The sequence below is a fragment of the Abrus precatorius genome, unplaced genomic scaffold (assembly GCF_003935025.1).
Source record: "Abrus precatorius isolate BTA unplaced genomic scaffold, Abrus_2018 Scaffold5, whole genome shotgun sequence".
Taxonomy (NCBI): domain Eukaryota; kingdom Viridiplantae; phylum Streptophyta; class Magnoliopsida; order Fabales; family Fabaceae; genus Abrus; species Abrus precatorius.
The window spans coordinates 16,390,079-16,407,543 of NW_020874395.1; the positions used below are offsets into that span (position 1 = coordinate 16,390,079).

At 29.9% G+C, this 17,465-nt stretch overlaps 1 protein-coding gene across 1 annotated transcript; it reads right to left on the minus strand.

Moving 5' to 3' along the window:
- Nucleotides 1–934: 934 nt before the first annotated feature.
- On the minus strand, nt 935–17,010 carry LOC113866806 (DNA (cytosine-5)-methyltransferase CMT3). The gene is made up of 22 exons (XM_027501606.1): nt 16,744–17,010; nt 15,731–15,796; nt 12,825–12,859; nt 12,582–12,681; nt 11,822–11,929; nt 11,607–11,726; nt 11,397–11,496; nt 11,089–11,303; nt 10,925–10,990; nt 9,834–10,112; nt 9,647–9,705; nt 8,668–8,734; nt 8,168–8,497; nt 8,018–8,086; nt 6,331–6,417; nt 6,156–6,243; nt 3,788–3,903; nt 3,583–3,687; nt 2,579–2,622; nt 2,231–2,300; nt 1,276–1,379; nt 935–1,106 (listed from the first exon to the last, which is right to left on the minus strand). The coding sequence occupies exons 1-22, from the start codon at nt 17,008–17,010 to the stop codon at nt 935–937; spliced, it is 2,667 nt and encodes an 888-aa protein (XP_027357407.1).
- Between the last annotated feature and the right edge of the window lie 455 nt (nt 17,011–17,465).

The window sequence follows — 17,465 nt, forward strand, 5'->3', positions numbered from 1 at the left end:
GCAACTTGAAACTAAGAATCATCAAAATTTTGACCTTTTTCCAACTTTATCTATCTGTAGTACCTCGGTATATACTGCATGAACAAAGAGAAGATGCTCACGTGAATATGGCAGATATTTCATGTCAAACACACCTACATAATATAAAATTAAAGCTATTTTTTTCTATATAGGGAAATGCAAAGGAGACAAATGAGAAAATCAGCTTTTTTGTTTATATAATTTGACTGTTTAAGTAAGCTAACGTAGAAAGTAAAAGTCTATTTATCAGTATATTTATAAAATACTTGAATTTGATTTTAAAATAGATAAAAGTTCATTCTATCATTTTATATATTTTTTCATTTTAGACAAACCCGCTTCTCATGGATAAAATGTAAATCAACTTACGATTAATGCAAATCATATACGTATTCAACCTAAATTGCTGCAGCCAAAATGATGCAGACCCGCACTGCATGATTTCTAAAGCTAGTATGATGCAAATCACCGCCTCTTATTTGTTAATTTGGCTATGAAGAGACATTTGAAGTGAAAATATAAGTATTTATTTATCGTTGATTTTAACTTAGTTACATTTTAAAATATTTAAATTTTAATTAATAATGAATAAATCTTTAGTTTATCGTATTTTTATAATCTATCACTTTACAAAAATAATTTTACTCATCTTGCAGATGCTTAAAATAATTGAAGGAGCACCATGAAGACCGAAATTTCCCGGTTATGATCATATCGTCAATGCATTTTCAAAATACCTTTTAGAAATACACAAAGTTACTCTTATATATAAATGAACAATTTTTTGAAGTTTACAATAAATAGGATAATACCTAACAATGTTTTCTGATCATACAGTTTTTTCTAGCAAGTATTTGACGAACAATCAATGAATTATAGGTGTACAAATGCAACAATGCAAACTAACGTTGCATTACACAATATCTTCGGAAGATACAGAAGAAACCCGATCCCTGATCAAGGGAAATTTATCAGGTAATTTATATAATGCCCCGTCACTTACAGAGCCTTGAAATGCAAGACCTAGTGTGTATCCCAAAGCTCGAGCTACTGGAACTGCAACTGCATTCCCAACTTGAATGTACCTAAGAAAATATCAAGTTCGGATCAGAGCCACCCAAAAACACGAAAGCCAAACTGTAACCGCGTTTGCTGAACACTTTTCAGAAAGCTTATGTACCAGTTTTACATAAAACTGAGAACCACCAGTCTCAAGTTCAAGCCCAATCCTAACTTTACTTTTGTTTTTCTTACCTTTCTTTCACAGGCCCACATAGCTTATAAAAGTCTGGAAATCCTTGGAGTCTTGCATTTTCACGAATTGTCAACACTCTATCTTGCTCTGGATGTAAAATTGCCTAACAAAAAATTTGGCAAGATACATAAAATGACAATTCTAAGGTGAAAACGCATGATAAAACAGAAATTTGTCCTCCGTATATTTTTGTTCCCGACATGTAAGGAAGCTAGGATATACTAAGAATTAACAAAAAAATAAAAAATTCCTAAATTTAAAACATAGTATCTGTACATGGTCCTTAAAAAATATTCAAAACCAAATTAATCACCTTATTAGTTCTCGAAAAATATTATATCTAAATTAACCTATCAAAGTTCAAATCTTCTTCCAAATTAGCCATCTAAAGATCTAAAATGATAACAAAAATTCTTGATGAAATTTTATTAAAATCAGTCAATCTTTGAAACAGTAATTTAATGATAACTTAAGACCAAAAACTAAAATACTCACAAAAGGATTGTTAAATAATTAATTTAATGATAAATTTTACAAAAATAATCTCATCATACATGTAACTTTAAAAGATCAACTTGAAAGTTTATTCATTAACGATAACAAAATTAAAATAAGGAATAAAATCCACTTTTGTCCACCACAAATGTACATACTTTTAATCTACTGTTTTCAGGATTATGTTTATTTTAATTTATTAAACATCACATCCCTAATTTTTATTCTTCTATTTTCATAATTCTATTATCCAAAAATGTTTGTAACGACACCAAAACTATATTTCATATGTTCAACCACATGGGCACATTTTCAACTACCAGCATCACAGTAAAATATATCAAGAGTTGAAATTGCTAAAAATTTGAAGTTTGTGACTGAAAAAAAAAATATTAGTAAAATGTTTATCAGACCCCAAGGATGAATTGTAATATCAAATTTATAATACAAAAAGCATACCTGATTGTGAGGTTCTGCTCTTGTTACAACGGTTGGAACAGTTTCATCCCACCATAACCGAGCGAAAGGCCTATAGAAATTTCATAAAATATTTCAAGAAAATATAAAGTTAATTTGGATAAACTCTTTAGCAAAGAACAATAAATAATAATAATAATAATAATAATAATAATAGAACTTTCCACATAAATAAAAACTAACTTGTACGTCTCAACATTTTCAAAACTAACCCATCCTAACAACTTGAAAGGATCTTAACTTAACAGCAAGGATTAGAAAAACAAGCACTGAAATAACCAAGTTATCTATCCTCAGCCTAAATTAAAATTATTGTGTGAAATAACTTACTTTGATGATGTTCCATTCACAAAAGACATGGCATAATCCGGAACCTGTGATATCAATGAAAGAACCACATTACAGAAATGTGTATAGAATAAAAAAATATATGAAGAAAATGCAAATTTTGTTGAAAGGAATTTAGTTAAAAAAATCATGAATATAAATTACTATGAAGCTTAGATACTTAGCACAACAAGGATATGATACAATAAAGATCCAAGGATATGAAAAAAATTTGAAATTCAAGATACAATACAGCTTAGATACGTTAACATGAATTTAAAGAAATAATATGCTATATATATATATATATATATATATATATATATACAAAATATCTATAAAGAGATACTAATAATTTATTTATATTAATGTGTTATATTTAGATATCAATGATCATATCTTACAAAAATAATACATGAGATCATATTTTTCCTTTGTCTAAGTAACTAAGTCAAGATATTTTTCCTATTATAAACACAAAAAAATTACATATTTTACCTTCCCTATTCAAATTAGAATTCTACAAAAGAATTAGTAGTTCTATCTAAAAGAAATATAAAACTATCACAAAAAGAAGGTCTTGTCTTTATACTATTTAATTTTATCTAAACTATATCGAATGATTAGGAGCCATATTCTAGTAATATCTAAGTCATATTAGGTTAAAAATTAATTATTAAAAATAAATTAAACTATAGATGCTTTTGAGATAAGTATCTAGATGTATTGGATACGTGTCTGACACGGATACGTTTGCTATTTTAAAGTATCTAAGCTTCCTAGATGAATTAACAAGTTGGTTGTCAATAATGGGTGTAGAGTGTAGACAATGATTTCAAATCCATTTTAAGGTTTTCACATTGACATCATGCATTTAATACATCTTTCAAATCAAAGTCAGATTCATGATATGCACTTCACTCATTAACATAGTTCTTAAAAATGGATGGCTGATTAACAAAAACTCTTAAACAGGAATGGTTGAAGAGATATTAAAGCCTTGTTACCAATGGTTTTCCTGAATCCAGGTAAACACGTTCAACATTAGGATCCCATTCAACCTTATTGTCAGCTCGCACAAGAACACCTGGTAAATCTCTGAAGCATCCACCCTAACAGCAATAAAAATTTGTTATTATCAAATTAAGCTTAGAATTAATAGTACTATTCTATGGTACATAAATGCTCAAGGAAAATAAATAATAAAAAAACCTTCGTTTTTGGGATCTGACACACACGTTGAAAATCATCGGAATTTAATTCTAGTGGGCGATGATCATAAATCAAGGACTTGGGCAATTTAGTTCCACTTGAAAACCCCAACATTTCTGCACATTGCTTACATAAATTACTGGTTGGAAAGTGTGCCACAAATCCACATGGAAAGCCAAGAATATCTTTTCTTTTGGAAACACTAAGACATAATATCTGATCAAACTGGTGAGATAAATTAGAAAGAAAATTGTAAATTACACACCCCAAGTGAGTAGTACCTTTTACACCCAAGCACTCCTCACAATTCAAAAACTTAATATCTTAATCTTTCAAGATTAAAAGGAGATTTCCTCCAAAATCAAATATGAATTCCAGAAGCATATAAATTTACTATGCATAGAAACAATTCTGCCATTTTTTTTTATAACTTTATTTACCAGTCTCAAAAAAGCAAGGGCTAAATTTGGATACGAAGTCTGATGTTTTCAGATGTAAGAAAGCAAGATCTTCAGAGAGCAATCAAAGAAAGTCATGAATCAATTTCATTTGCTTGAAGCAATGCTAACAAAGTATTTGAAAAGGTTCTTGTTAATGTTCCAAGGAGGTTTGAAGCTCAAGTCTCTCTCACAGGACGTACAAAACATAATTACAATACTATAAGTAATGTTAGTGTTTTTCTCCTACCTGAAATTTCTTTGATAATATGTATTGATCTATAATATTGGTGTTCTAACCATTAATGCAAACTTTTATTATGCACGTAATCAAAGTAAAACTCTAACTTAAATTAAAAAACTTTACCAAAAATACATATAGTATTACACCTAAGTTTTGTCCAAAAATATTTCCGTAAGTTGTCTTTAATTGAAGTGGTCAATGACTCAATGCTCTTACTACAAACCCAAATGAGTTACAAATAGTGAGCTAGTAGTTAGCTAGAAGTTGTATATACAAATGAGATGATTGAAGGGACATGGCTTCATTTTGATCTGTTATTGTTTGTAAACTGAGCATTAGCTATGCGTGGAAGTTTGAAAATCTTCAAAATTAAAATTTCTCCTCTATTTTGTTATTCAATAGAAAGAGCATTTTCTGATATTTTGTTTTTATGTCATTAAGAATTTGGCTCAACCTACCCAAGCCAAATTCCAAGGAGATGCAAAATATTGGATCTCAAGTTGATAAACAAATAAAAAATTTGATGAAGCTCTTGGAAAAAATGAATAGCATTCAAGGACCACAACCTGTTACATTGGATTACAATATTAGAGATCAATAGGAGTATTGAATGAATCAAATAGCTTGAGCAAATGCTGTGTAACTTGCTGATGAAACAAAACAAAACAAAACTAGAATCAGATGAGGCGACTAAAAAGGGTGATCCAATGGTAGAGAAGATCAAGAAAAGTATCAAAGAGAAAGGAGAAAGTGATACTTCATTTCATGAATGTGTACAAAAGAAACAAGGACTCAATAGTAAGGAAGAATGAGTGACTTAACACCATGGAAGAATTGTGTAAAGCTACAAAGAAGGTAGATGAATTTGTAGTAGAAGATGATGAACAATCTGCAAAAACTGCAATTTGAAGTAAATTGTGATGGGAATGAACAAAAATGTAATTTCAAGTATTCTAATGGAAGAATACCTCACTTTGGTCAAAAATATTATCGAGAATAATAATGACAAAAGCTTCTATGTGACACCCATAACCATTGTTAAGATATTCTACATCAGCTAGAAATAAAGCCAAAATACTCTTTATAAGGCCTTGGACAGCCTTCTTTGAGAGGAAGTTAGATCTAAGATTTCTAATATTGTATTAAAATATATCAAGTTTGAATGTTGTATTGTCCACACATGTCCAGTCTTATTGGGATACTTGCAAATGACCAATGTCCAATCCTACAAACTTCAAATATCCCAAACCAGCTAGAAATAAAAAGAATACTCCTTTGTAGACAAGACAGAAAACAACCACATTTAGGGCTGCAATTTTGATGGCAATTCAATTATAGATTCCTTGCCATTTCTAGGTCAACTCAAACTTTGATCCTAGCTATGCCAAGACATCTACTCATCCTTCATTTCCAAAAGTACCAAATTTAATCATTAAATCAATGTTATATAAACCATCAAAGTATTTGAAATGTGCCAAAATAGATTTTAAACCAATTTTTTATTAAATTGTGTGTATTTTTTAATTCAAAAATTGACTTCACATTTATAAACCAAGCAGACAATTGATCCAAGTAAATAATATTACAGTATGAACTAATTTTTTGCTTCTAAAAGGATAAAATTAGAAAAAAACAGTACATGAATAAATTTATATATCAAAAGCATAAACATTTAATAATGTATTACCAGTTTTGGTTAATCTAATGAATTGCTGAAACTCTGTTTGGGCTGGTTTGCTATATTTCATTTCATCACAACCTTCATTATTCTTAACCTACATACATTAATATATTCATTAAAAACTGAACACAAAATAAACATAGCCAAATTAAATAAACAAACTGCAACCATAAAAGTATACCAAAGGGAGGTCGGAAATAGCATCTTCCAACAACAGCTTTCTTTGTAGTTGAACATTATGTCCTTCATCATATGCAACTGTGTTTATCTACATTGTACATTAAACATAGAAAATATCACCAAATAAATCAAAAAAGTAACAATAACCAAATATTTTCCCACTATACACAGATTAAACATCTGTTTTCTAATGTGCATCATGACCAAATACAAACAATCCATCACTAAATTCTTCAAAAACACGTTTTTTTTCCTCAATTTCCATCTAATCTTTACTACCTGATTGATTCAAAAGAAGGAAAATGCAAGAAAAAATAAGTAAATTTGAAATGAAGTGAAAATTTTAAATGTGTTTCTAAAAATCAAATTTTATCCCATTTTTCTATTCAACCAAACAAAAAATAAAATTTCACAGGGGCCCCATGCTTTTCTCCTTTATTTTCTTCCCTCACCCAAACAAATCATTAGTGATAAGACTATCATAGATCAAATTTACTCTCAATGAGACTTTTACCAATATTTTAACCACAAGCCCAAATCACTTAAGGCAATATCGCAAAAGATTAACTAACTCCAAAAGTTAACTCATAAGCTTAACTTTTATAAGCTCTACTTTAGTCATAAGCATAATAAAACATTTGATTTTGAAGCATAAAAATTATAGAACTATTTTCTTATTGCAATGAAAAAGCTACAAGATTAGTCAAGTTGCAGTGGAAAATCACAAGAATAGGTAGGTTATATTTAGGAAATCCATAAAGCTTAGTTAATTACACTGAAAAAAATCCAATGTCTGATCTACAATATGCTTTGATATGATTTTAAATTTGAGCTAAAACCTAACCTAACCTACCCTCAATAGCTAACTCATAAGATCAAAATTGGCTTAACCTTTATTAATTGATTAAATTCTACTTTAATCATATATGTAATCAATAAATAATTCAACAGTGTTAAACTTAAATAAAATTCTGATATAATTAAACTAAACTAATATGTGCCAAAAATGATCTTATTCAAAAACAAAAATTTAGAACAAGTAATTTACATTAAAAATGTATAAATTGTATTTCCATCAATGAATGAAATGAGATCTTATTCTCAATACTTTTAATGGCCTCAATGTCATAAATGTAATTCTATTGTTATTGTGCCCCTCACTAAGAATACCAACACATATAGGGACCAGGATAAGGGCCCAAGCTCAAGAAGACAAAATGTGTAAGTTGTTCATGACTGGAGGAGTGTGTAACATGTGAGGGGAATATATAAGATAATGGGGATACATGGAAGGTAGTGTTGCATTATTGAAAAGCTGTTTACAACAAACTAACGCAATGTTGTTTCTCACATATCCCCACTATCTCTTTATACATCCCCCTCACATGCAACACAAACTCTTACAATTATAACTAATTTACACATTTTGCCTAGTTGGACCTAACCCCTTTATCCTGGTTCTTATCAAACACACCCTCAGATCTCACTCTAACAATTCAAAGAATGGTGTTAATCACATGTCACTTGTTATCCACAAAAAATTTGTCATTTAAATACAACTAAACCAGATACATGTTACTACTCTGATTACAACCACACACCAATGTAAAATGGTATGCATACTCTAGTTGTGTAAGCACTCTTCCAATTCAAAACATGTTATGAGGAAATTATCAATATACACATACCTCAAACTCCAAAGGAATAACACCCCTTACAATAACATCATGAGTGGGAAGTGGGAATTGAGGCAACTTCTGCAACATATTAAAAAATATATTATAAAACAAAAAATCCACAAGCACTTAAATTTAACAAAATAGACAATTAATCTTCACCTGAGAAGGTGCAGCCCCCCATATGAAGACACGCAAACGAAACTGAGGAAGCCCGTAAGCACCTGCAGCCATAATTCCCAAACGACATTGATAATTCATTTGTAAGAGACGACCCAGTGCATATCTCCCAAGAAAACCATTTGCAAATTTTACAATATCAACCACATTTTCCATCAATGCAAATTTGGGTTGAAGATATTGAACAATATCCATGAAAACAACTAGTTGTTTGTTCTTCTCATCCTCCAAAGGGTTCTCTTTGTTTCGAAAGCGGTTGAAACCACTAATACCTTGGCAAGGAGGTCCACCACATATTACATCAACATCTCCCTTCAACACAATAAGGGCAACAAATATAAAATAGATAGATACATAGCAGAATTAGTTGTTATAATAATTTATCAAAATCATCATCTTCATATATTTGTTGTTAAGTCTAAAAAGGTAAACACTAAACCCAATTCTTAAAGATATTGTACTAAAATTCAATTAGAACTTACAGGCAAAGGCAATATCTTTGAGTTGAAGCCTCGAATGACAAAATCCTTTACCCTTGCTTTGCAGTTACTGTTGTAGAGACAATATTTAGAATATAAACATCTAATGTATGAATCTCAATACAACTACTATGAATTAGCCAAAACATGAAATCATTAGTGTTAAATTAAACAATTAGGTTTCCAAAAGAAATATAAAAGAAAAAAGAATTCATGTATTGGAATATGAATTAAAAGTGAAACCTGCATGTCATTTCAAAAAAAAAAAATAAGAATTATATACTTAGAATCATAGTAGTCAATCCCAAGTAATGACAATGACACAGTGCAGTCAACCTTAAAAACGCTATAATAAGATAGAGGGTAATAGGATGATCACTATTTTGAAGTTTTAAGATACCCTTAACATAGATTATACTACACATACAAAATGAAGGAATTGTTAAAAAATGGGGCAAACAAGGGTTAAGAATTGCTGAAAATTGCATGAGTGTGTTGCAAAACAGCACAAATAAGGGTGAGCCTTGCTGGAAAGTGCTCACACTTGCTGGAAAATGGCCCACGGGAGATTCTGGCCAGAAAAGATGGACTGCTCAAAATCTCACCAGAACAAGGTGAGTCTTGTCAGAGTCAACGGCTGCTAGGGTTTGCAACCATGGGGCCACTACACTCCGCAACAGGACTATAGCATCACTACAATGCACTATTGACTGCTATGCTTAGAATTTGGATATTTTAAAGGAATGGCTTTTTCCAACAGGAAAGTAATGAATTATAACATAATTTTAAATTTAATGGAGCAAATTTACCATTTACATTAAATGATATCATTTATATTGAAATATAACATTTTACCTATTTAAATTTAATTGCCAATTTGTTGATTTTGCTATGAAGTTAAACTGTAGACCTTGCTTCCAAGAGTTTGCAAGAATAAGCAGTATAAAGACAGACAAATAGTTTGTAAAATGTTTAAGCTTACCTTAGAGCTTGAATTGGCTCCCAAGTATCTGCATCAGGTCCATAACCCTTCCACCGAACCTTGAAGACATAAAAAAAAAACCCAACAAATTGAAAATAATTGTAGCAGAGGCAAAGGGAGAAGTAGGTAGTCACAAACTTACAGTAACAGCTAGATTAAAAAATAAAGCTAGAGGCTAAACAACTACCTTGAAATATAACGCTTGATCTTTTCTCTTATTAGGATCACCATAGCATATAGCTAGGAGTTCAGATACTTCAAATACTTCATCATCATCATCATCATCATCATCATCATTTTCATCATCACTTTTTTCATCATTACTACAAGTGCCATCATCCTCTTCACTAAAAAGATCCACATAGTACTCATCTGGTACCTTCTTTTCAACCAGAGAGAAGTAGCTACATAATCTTTGCCACTCTTTCAATAATGAAAGAAAATTTTCTGCTGATTCATTTCTAACCTGATAGAAAAGTAAGCAGTATAGGTAATGTATAAGTTCTCAAAAAATATGGAACCCAATAAAAAACAACACTTAAAATGGAATGCAAACCCAATAATGCAAAGGTAAGCATGCCTACTTAATGTTCATATTTATTAAAAACAGCATTATTCAATGAAAGAGACATTAAATTCAAGGACCTCTAGAATGTTTTGCCCCAAAAAAATACTTTATGAACCTGTTATATTGTTCCTTTCTAACTTCCCTCTCTCATGTCAATTGATAAGAAGTATAGTTTGATGGTTCGGTGGTTCCAGAATTTGAAACTATCAAATCGTACACTCATGTTGAGGTGTTGAGGCCACCCAAAATCTTACATTCATGACTAACAATGGCCCTGCCATGCATATCCCTTATATCACAAAAAAATTCATATTAACTCTCTAATTGTCTACAATAGGTTTATCATTTCCACAGTTAACATATATTAGAATACAACCAACTTGATTACTAGAATGCATAGTATTGTTGTTGTTCATCATATCAACAGGTTAAAAACTACCTAGATGACTATGTGCAATTCTGTGTAACACTAAAGATTACTTTTTTGAGAGGGTTAAGTGACATATTAATAGAAATCAGCCTTTGGAAAATAAGGTGTGCATTTCATTTGTTTTTTGCTTTTCATTTTCAGCTGGGATGTTTTCAATTCACCATATTGCTTTGAATATGTTCCCTATATATCATATCATAACAACCTTCTCTAACACAAAATATGAAGGATGCAAAACAATAGTTAGCACAATACATAACAAATAAAGAAATAGAATTACCTCAGTATCAGGATGGTTTAACTTAAGACTTTTACAAGCATATCCATTCAAATCCACTGCCCATTTCTATTGAAAAGGATTATTTAGCATTAGATCAAAATAAACACAGCAAGAACAAAATAAATTGAAAGGATTGCTTTACCACAAAGAATCAAATAACTCACAGTATAAAGGTTCACGCCAGATAAAACTCCACCTTGACACAAACCAGTTGACATTGCTCCACAACCACAATATAAATCTAGCAACTTCAGCTCAGGATCTTTATTTTCTTCAGGAAGAAAACCTTCCTTAAATACAGAGTTCACTTCAGATTTCCCATTTCCCTCAGTCTCAGATGATATTGTTGATGAAGTCTCACTACCAATTTCCCTACATTCTGAGTTGCAAGTTTACACCAAAAATGAGCAGCAGTTAAAAACATAAAAATGAAAATAGAATTCAAAAAATTGATCGAAGGATAAAATTAAACCTGATGGTAAGTAGACAAATGTGGAGTACGGCAAGAGATATTGTGTATCACAATAATAATCACAAGCTGGAAGAGTTTCCTTCTTAGCATATGAATCTACCTGGAATCAAACTAAATTATTACAAAAATCTGGAAAGTAATATTACCAGTAATAACAAATAAAAAAATAGAGAAAGCAATACAAAAGATAATCATAACCAGCTAATGTACATTTAGGGGTATTCTGGCAATGTTTAACTTTTCAACAAGACAATCCAATGGGTTGTCGTCTTGGACTTCTGAAAAGAAAACTCGTTCTGGTTCAATAAGATATGCAAGGTTTTTAATGACCTGAGAAGTAAAGAGATTCAAACTTGATAGATTACCATCAAATTGCAGTTGAACACAACATAAGATCTAAAAACAAACAACAAAATACAACTCACTGTGTCTTTTGCCCTGTAATACCATTGTGCCGTAAAATACAATGTCCCATCAACTGCCTCAAACATCTCAACAATTTTACAAATATAATTGTCCTCTCCTTCCTCTGCCTGAATATGAAAAATGTACAGATCACATCATTGATGTCTACAGCGTGAAGGCAAATGTGCAGCAAATAAAAGTGATATTACAATAACTGAAAATGAAACTCTATAGTCATTTGGTGCATCCATATACTAGGCTAACCCAATCACATTCCAGTCTCATCCCTTGACACTTCTCAAAATACAGTGCTTGTTTAGTGTTTCATTTGTCTATTCAAAATCGATTCTTCACACAAAACCAATTGTGAAAAGCAAGCTGTACATGAAGTTGAGTGGCAGCAATATTTTTACAATTAAACTTGAATCATTTCTTGGCATATTCCAAACAATCTCTTAGTCATATTGACATAAAGAGTTTTAAAATTGGGACTGTTATCACAATTGCAGATGTTCATATAGAAATTCTGGAGGCTTACCTAATGGCAACGAAAAACACAAATTCAATCAGATAAATGATTCCCAGGGATACACAATGAGTAGTTCTGTTCATTGTGGAATAAAGTGGTTTCACGTTTTCAGCACAACTATTTTCCAAAACATAGAGAATCAAGCAATGAGACAATAAACTGTTTTAAACCGAACCACAGAAACAAGTTAGAACCATGCATGTTATAACTGCACTGAATGGAAATAAAATAGTAAACATATTCAAACTCACTTTAACATGGGCATCATCATAAAGTTTATACAGCATAGATCCATCTACTTCCGCCTGTGTGTAGTGACGTCGAGCCTGAAGAATCTCCTCGTCTACGTTTCTATGCATAAAAACAAAGTATAACACATCAGCACAGGATTGCGAGTCTGCGACCAACACCTGGAAGCTCCAGAGAAAAGGAAGTGACCCATAACTTAAAAAGTCAATAAGTACAGTTCTCCTAAATCCTAACATACAACATACCTGTTTGATTTTGACCCAGCGGATTGTTTCTTTGTCTAAAACCAAGAAAAAAAGAACTAGAATTAAAAATGCGCTGGTCACAGATCAATCATAAAAAGATAAACTACAGTCTACATGTATACAGTTTGCAGAAACAGTAACAATTAAAAAACTAATTATGTATTTAAAATTAAGAAAAAGATCAAATATTTAAAACATTTAAAATTTATAATTTTAAAAGTTAGAACACAACTTAGATATAACTAAGTTTCACGAATAAAACTAGGTGTTTAGTCTTAAAATTATTTAGCAAAGTACATAATCTTATGCTTAATTAGTTACATAATAATTTTCATTATATCAAAATAAACATTTCTAATTTTTTTTTCTATTAAACAGAGCTAAAAAGTCATTTATGAATATTAGAATGGTACATAAAAAAACAACAAATGTCATTTTTATTACTATTTTGTGATCTTTATAATTACAAATTATGAAAGTGACTAAATCTTCTTTAATCATTCCTTAAAATAAAAGGTCAAATTTATATACATTACATTTTAATATTTAAAACTTTAAATTTGTAAAATGTCATTTTTTATCATAGTATATTAAGAAAATAAAATAAAATTTAATTTATAAAATCAAAAACTAATAAAAAAAATTAAATTTATTAATGCTTTGATACTTGCATTGTTTATTTTATTTTATAAAATCAAAAACTAATAAAAAAATTAAATTTGTTTAATGCTTTGACACTTGCATTGTTTATTTTATTTTATAAAATAAAAACTAATAAAAAAATTAAATGTATTTAATGCTTTGACACTTGCATTTTATGTTATATTTTATAAAATCAAAAACTAATAAAAAAATATTAAATGTATTTAATGCTTCGACACATGCATTGTTTATTTTATTTTACAAAATAAAAAACTAATTAAAAATTTAAATGTTTTGACACTACTTGCAGGCATTGGATCTTTTGTTTCAATGTCATTAATACTCCTAGCAATGTGCTGAGTGGATCCAGATTTAAGGAAAAGGATTACATCCTGTATAAGATGCTTTATATAAGATATTTTAAAAATATGTACCATAATATTTAAATATATAAATTTTTTACCATACATCCAACATACAATAAAAAATTATTATTATTAATAGAATATTTATTAAAAATATAAGATATTACACTATTTAATATATTAGTACTATAATTTTTAATTAAAAATGTTCTTTATATTTTAATATGTATCATTGAATACATTAAAAAATTATTAAATATAATGTAGAAACCTATCACAAGTCATGATAGAATAAGAAACACATAAAAAAAAATATATATATATATATACACACATATATATATATAACATTGCTGTTAATCTGAGCCTAAAAGGGGTAGTAGAATAGCATATAGTAGATAGTAGGATGATTACGATTTAAAAATATATAATCATATTAATAAGTTATGTATACAAACATAAGTGTTATATTAAAAAGGAGACACCAAAATATTTTATTTTTTAGGTGAAAAAGAAAACGTTGGAGAGGAGAAACTGCTGCACAAAAACTTGGACTTTTCCCAACGAGAAGAAAGTGTGGAGAAGACGAAATCAACGTATATGTTTTATATAGGATAAATAAACTTTTTACTCTTAAAAATAATTCAAACAAAATATTTTATAAAAATTAAGATTTTTTTTCTTTCAAATCACATCATTGCAACGTGAGTGTTTCCCTGTTCTAGCTGCGAATGCCACGATTGCACCGTAATAAGTATGATATATAAATTAAGTTATTAATATTTTGGTTTTAAAACAAGGTTTAATCAACATGTTATTAAAGTGTCATGAATTATGGTTATAATAAATTTGATTTTTTTAACCTGTACAATATTGTAAAAAATAAAAAATTATATATTGTAAATTTATATTAAAAATATAATATTTAATAGTATTAGAGTATGTTTGAGAAAAAATATTTAGAAAAAAAAAAGAGAGCATATTTTTAATTTTAAAATAAAAAATTATATATTATTTATGATAATAAATATATTATTAATATATTAAATTTTTGTTAATATATTAATTTATATCTATTATTTTTTTAAAATATTAATTTTAAATATATTAATTTAAAATATAAATTTTATCATTCCTCCCATTTTCTTTCCCTCCGAAATCATCTTTCTCAAAAAACCCCTTAATGTATTAAATTATATTAAATATTATAATTTTAAATTTGGTACGTACAAGTTAAAAAAACTTATTAAATTTTAAAACATAATATTGCTTAAAAGCATTCCATATAAAAGTATAATATTTTATGCATTTTAGAGAGAGCTCCAAACAACACAGGGTTCTTAGCATGTCAGGTTAAAGATAGCATAGTTGTTAATCGAATAGCGGTTGACCCCTAAGAGGCAATGGCAGACTAGCATAAGCAGAATAACCGTTATTTAGAGATTTATAACATGCATATATAATAGTGTAAAACATTACAACATGAGTGTTATATTAAACAAAAATGCTTCGCATCATAAATCAGTGAACAGACGCTAGAAAATCTGATTTTTCCGATAAGCAGAAAAACAGAGACGCCAGAAAAGTTTATTCCTCCGGCGAAATGGAGCAGGTGAGCCTCCGAACAAGATGATTTCTCCATCAAAATGGAATGGGTGCGCCGATTAAAATGGGAGAAACCGCTACGCAGAGGCTCAGACTTTTCGCGGAGAGAGGAGCCAGTGGGGAAGATGAGTTTCTTTCTTTTCCCCAAATGACCTTTCTACCTTTAAAAAATAATACAAACGATACATTTTATTAAAAATTAGAATAGGGTTTCTTTTTTCCCCCAAATCACGCGATCGCAACGCAAACGTCTCCCTATTTTGGCCGCTAACACCCGCACCAGCCGCGACATACCAAACACCCCGCGGGGGCGGCAGTGGCAGCTAGCGACTGCGCCGCAGATAACACCACTATAGCGTGCTATTAACAAGTATGAATGATAGACGCTAGGTTATAGGACGTCCCCCAACAAAAGAATGATGACAAGATAAAATCATTTAAGTCTTAAAGAGTTTATACAAGATTACACGAGTTATCCCAAGCCAATCCAAGTTTTTTAAAAAAAGTTTGATGGCAATTTAACTTTTCTTTTAACTATAATCATAAAATAGTAAGGATTTAAGAACTAACACTAGAATTTATGAACCTTACTTTTAGCTTTTAAGTAATTTAAATTACTTACATTTAATTGTCATTGTTTACTAATTATTCAAATTAAAATTTTCATTTAAAAAGTTATTCAATGATTAATAAAAATATTAAAAAAATATAACATATCACTAATTTGCATAAACTTAATATATATATATATATATATAAATTTTATAATATTTTATGTATTTTTTATATTTTTATTAATTATAAAAAATGATAATATATTACATTTTTATTTAACAATGAGTGAGATTTTAATCTGACAAATTAAATTTGAATAGTTAATTAAATAAATATATATATATATATAATTAAAATTAAGAAACTAAAAGTATATTCAAAGTAAAGTGTGAGAACTAAATCAAAAAAAACAAAATTAAATAGAGAATAGTATTAGATATATGAGAACCGTTGTTTAAAAAAAAAAAAAAAAACTTACGCCCAAATAAAGCGACCAATACAGCTAGAAATATCCCTAATTTGCAATATCTATTCAAACAAAGTATAATGGTTAAATTCAAATAGACACTCCCTTCGGATTCCCTTTCCTCATAATTAACAACTTAAAACGTGGAAACAGATAAATCTGCATATACACTAGTTTGGCTTATCTATATTATAATTTCGAAGCAGAACAAATCACAAAGCATCACTGTACACTACGCTTTATTATACAACAGTGCTTATGACTTCATGAGCAAAGAGAAACGTACCTCCTGCTGATACCGATGTGGCCAACGTAGCCTAGCTTTTTCGTCGGGAATTGGATCTCCCACGAATCTAGAGTTAGGCCCTCCATCTTCGTCAGGTGTCAAAGGAGAAGCATCCACAAAGCTAATTTGCTCGTCTTTTACAGCAGAGGAAGTTGCTAAGACTTCTTCAACGACGGGACTCCTCGAATCTACCGTTCTCCTGGACTTGTTCGGAGCTGAATCACCGGAAGCGACGGAAGAAGACCTGGTTCTGCGCTTGCTCGACATGGTGGAGGAGGAGAAGGAGGTTAACTGAGTGAGCAAGAGAAGAAGGTTAACTGAGTGAGCAAGAGAAGAAGGTTAATAAGATTAGGTAGAGAGAGAGAGAAAAATGAAAATGGTGGGGTAGTATTTATAATAGGCGCTGAAATTTCGAAGATAGCGGGTGCGAGCGGGAAGGCGAAATTCAAGGCTATTTTTGTGCCTTTCAACTCCACTCTTCTTTTGGTGGGAAAATTGGTGTTAGGTATGGGTTTCTTCTGTTTTTTTTCAAATGGGCTGTGCTTGTTAAATTGGGCTTAGGATTGGGTTATTTTGCTAATGATTGACAAAATATTTAGATAGATTAAAATAAATAAAAAAATCAAAAATATTTCATTTCAACCAACTTTCCTCATTTGAATGTAGTAAAGTTTTTAGTGGAGCTCATACTTGACAACAAAATTGAAGTAATTGAAGGGGAA

What these genes read in the sequence shown, in the direction of transcription:
- LOC113866806 (XM_027501606.1), bottom strand. Translation starts at nt 17,010, where the DNA reads ATGTCGAGCAAGCGCAGAACCAGGTCTTCTTCCGTCGCTTCCGGTGAT. An exon ending in CTGGCGTGAACCTTTATACT is followed by an intron (nt 10,991 to 11,088) that starts GTGAGTTATTTG and finishes CCTTTTCAATAG; the next exon opens with AAATGGGCAGTGGATTTGAA. An exon ending in GTGAATGGAACATCATCAAA is followed by an intron (nt 2,301 to 2,578) that starts GTAAGTTATTTC and finishes AAATTTCTATAG; the next exon opens with GCCTTTCGCTCGGTTATGGT.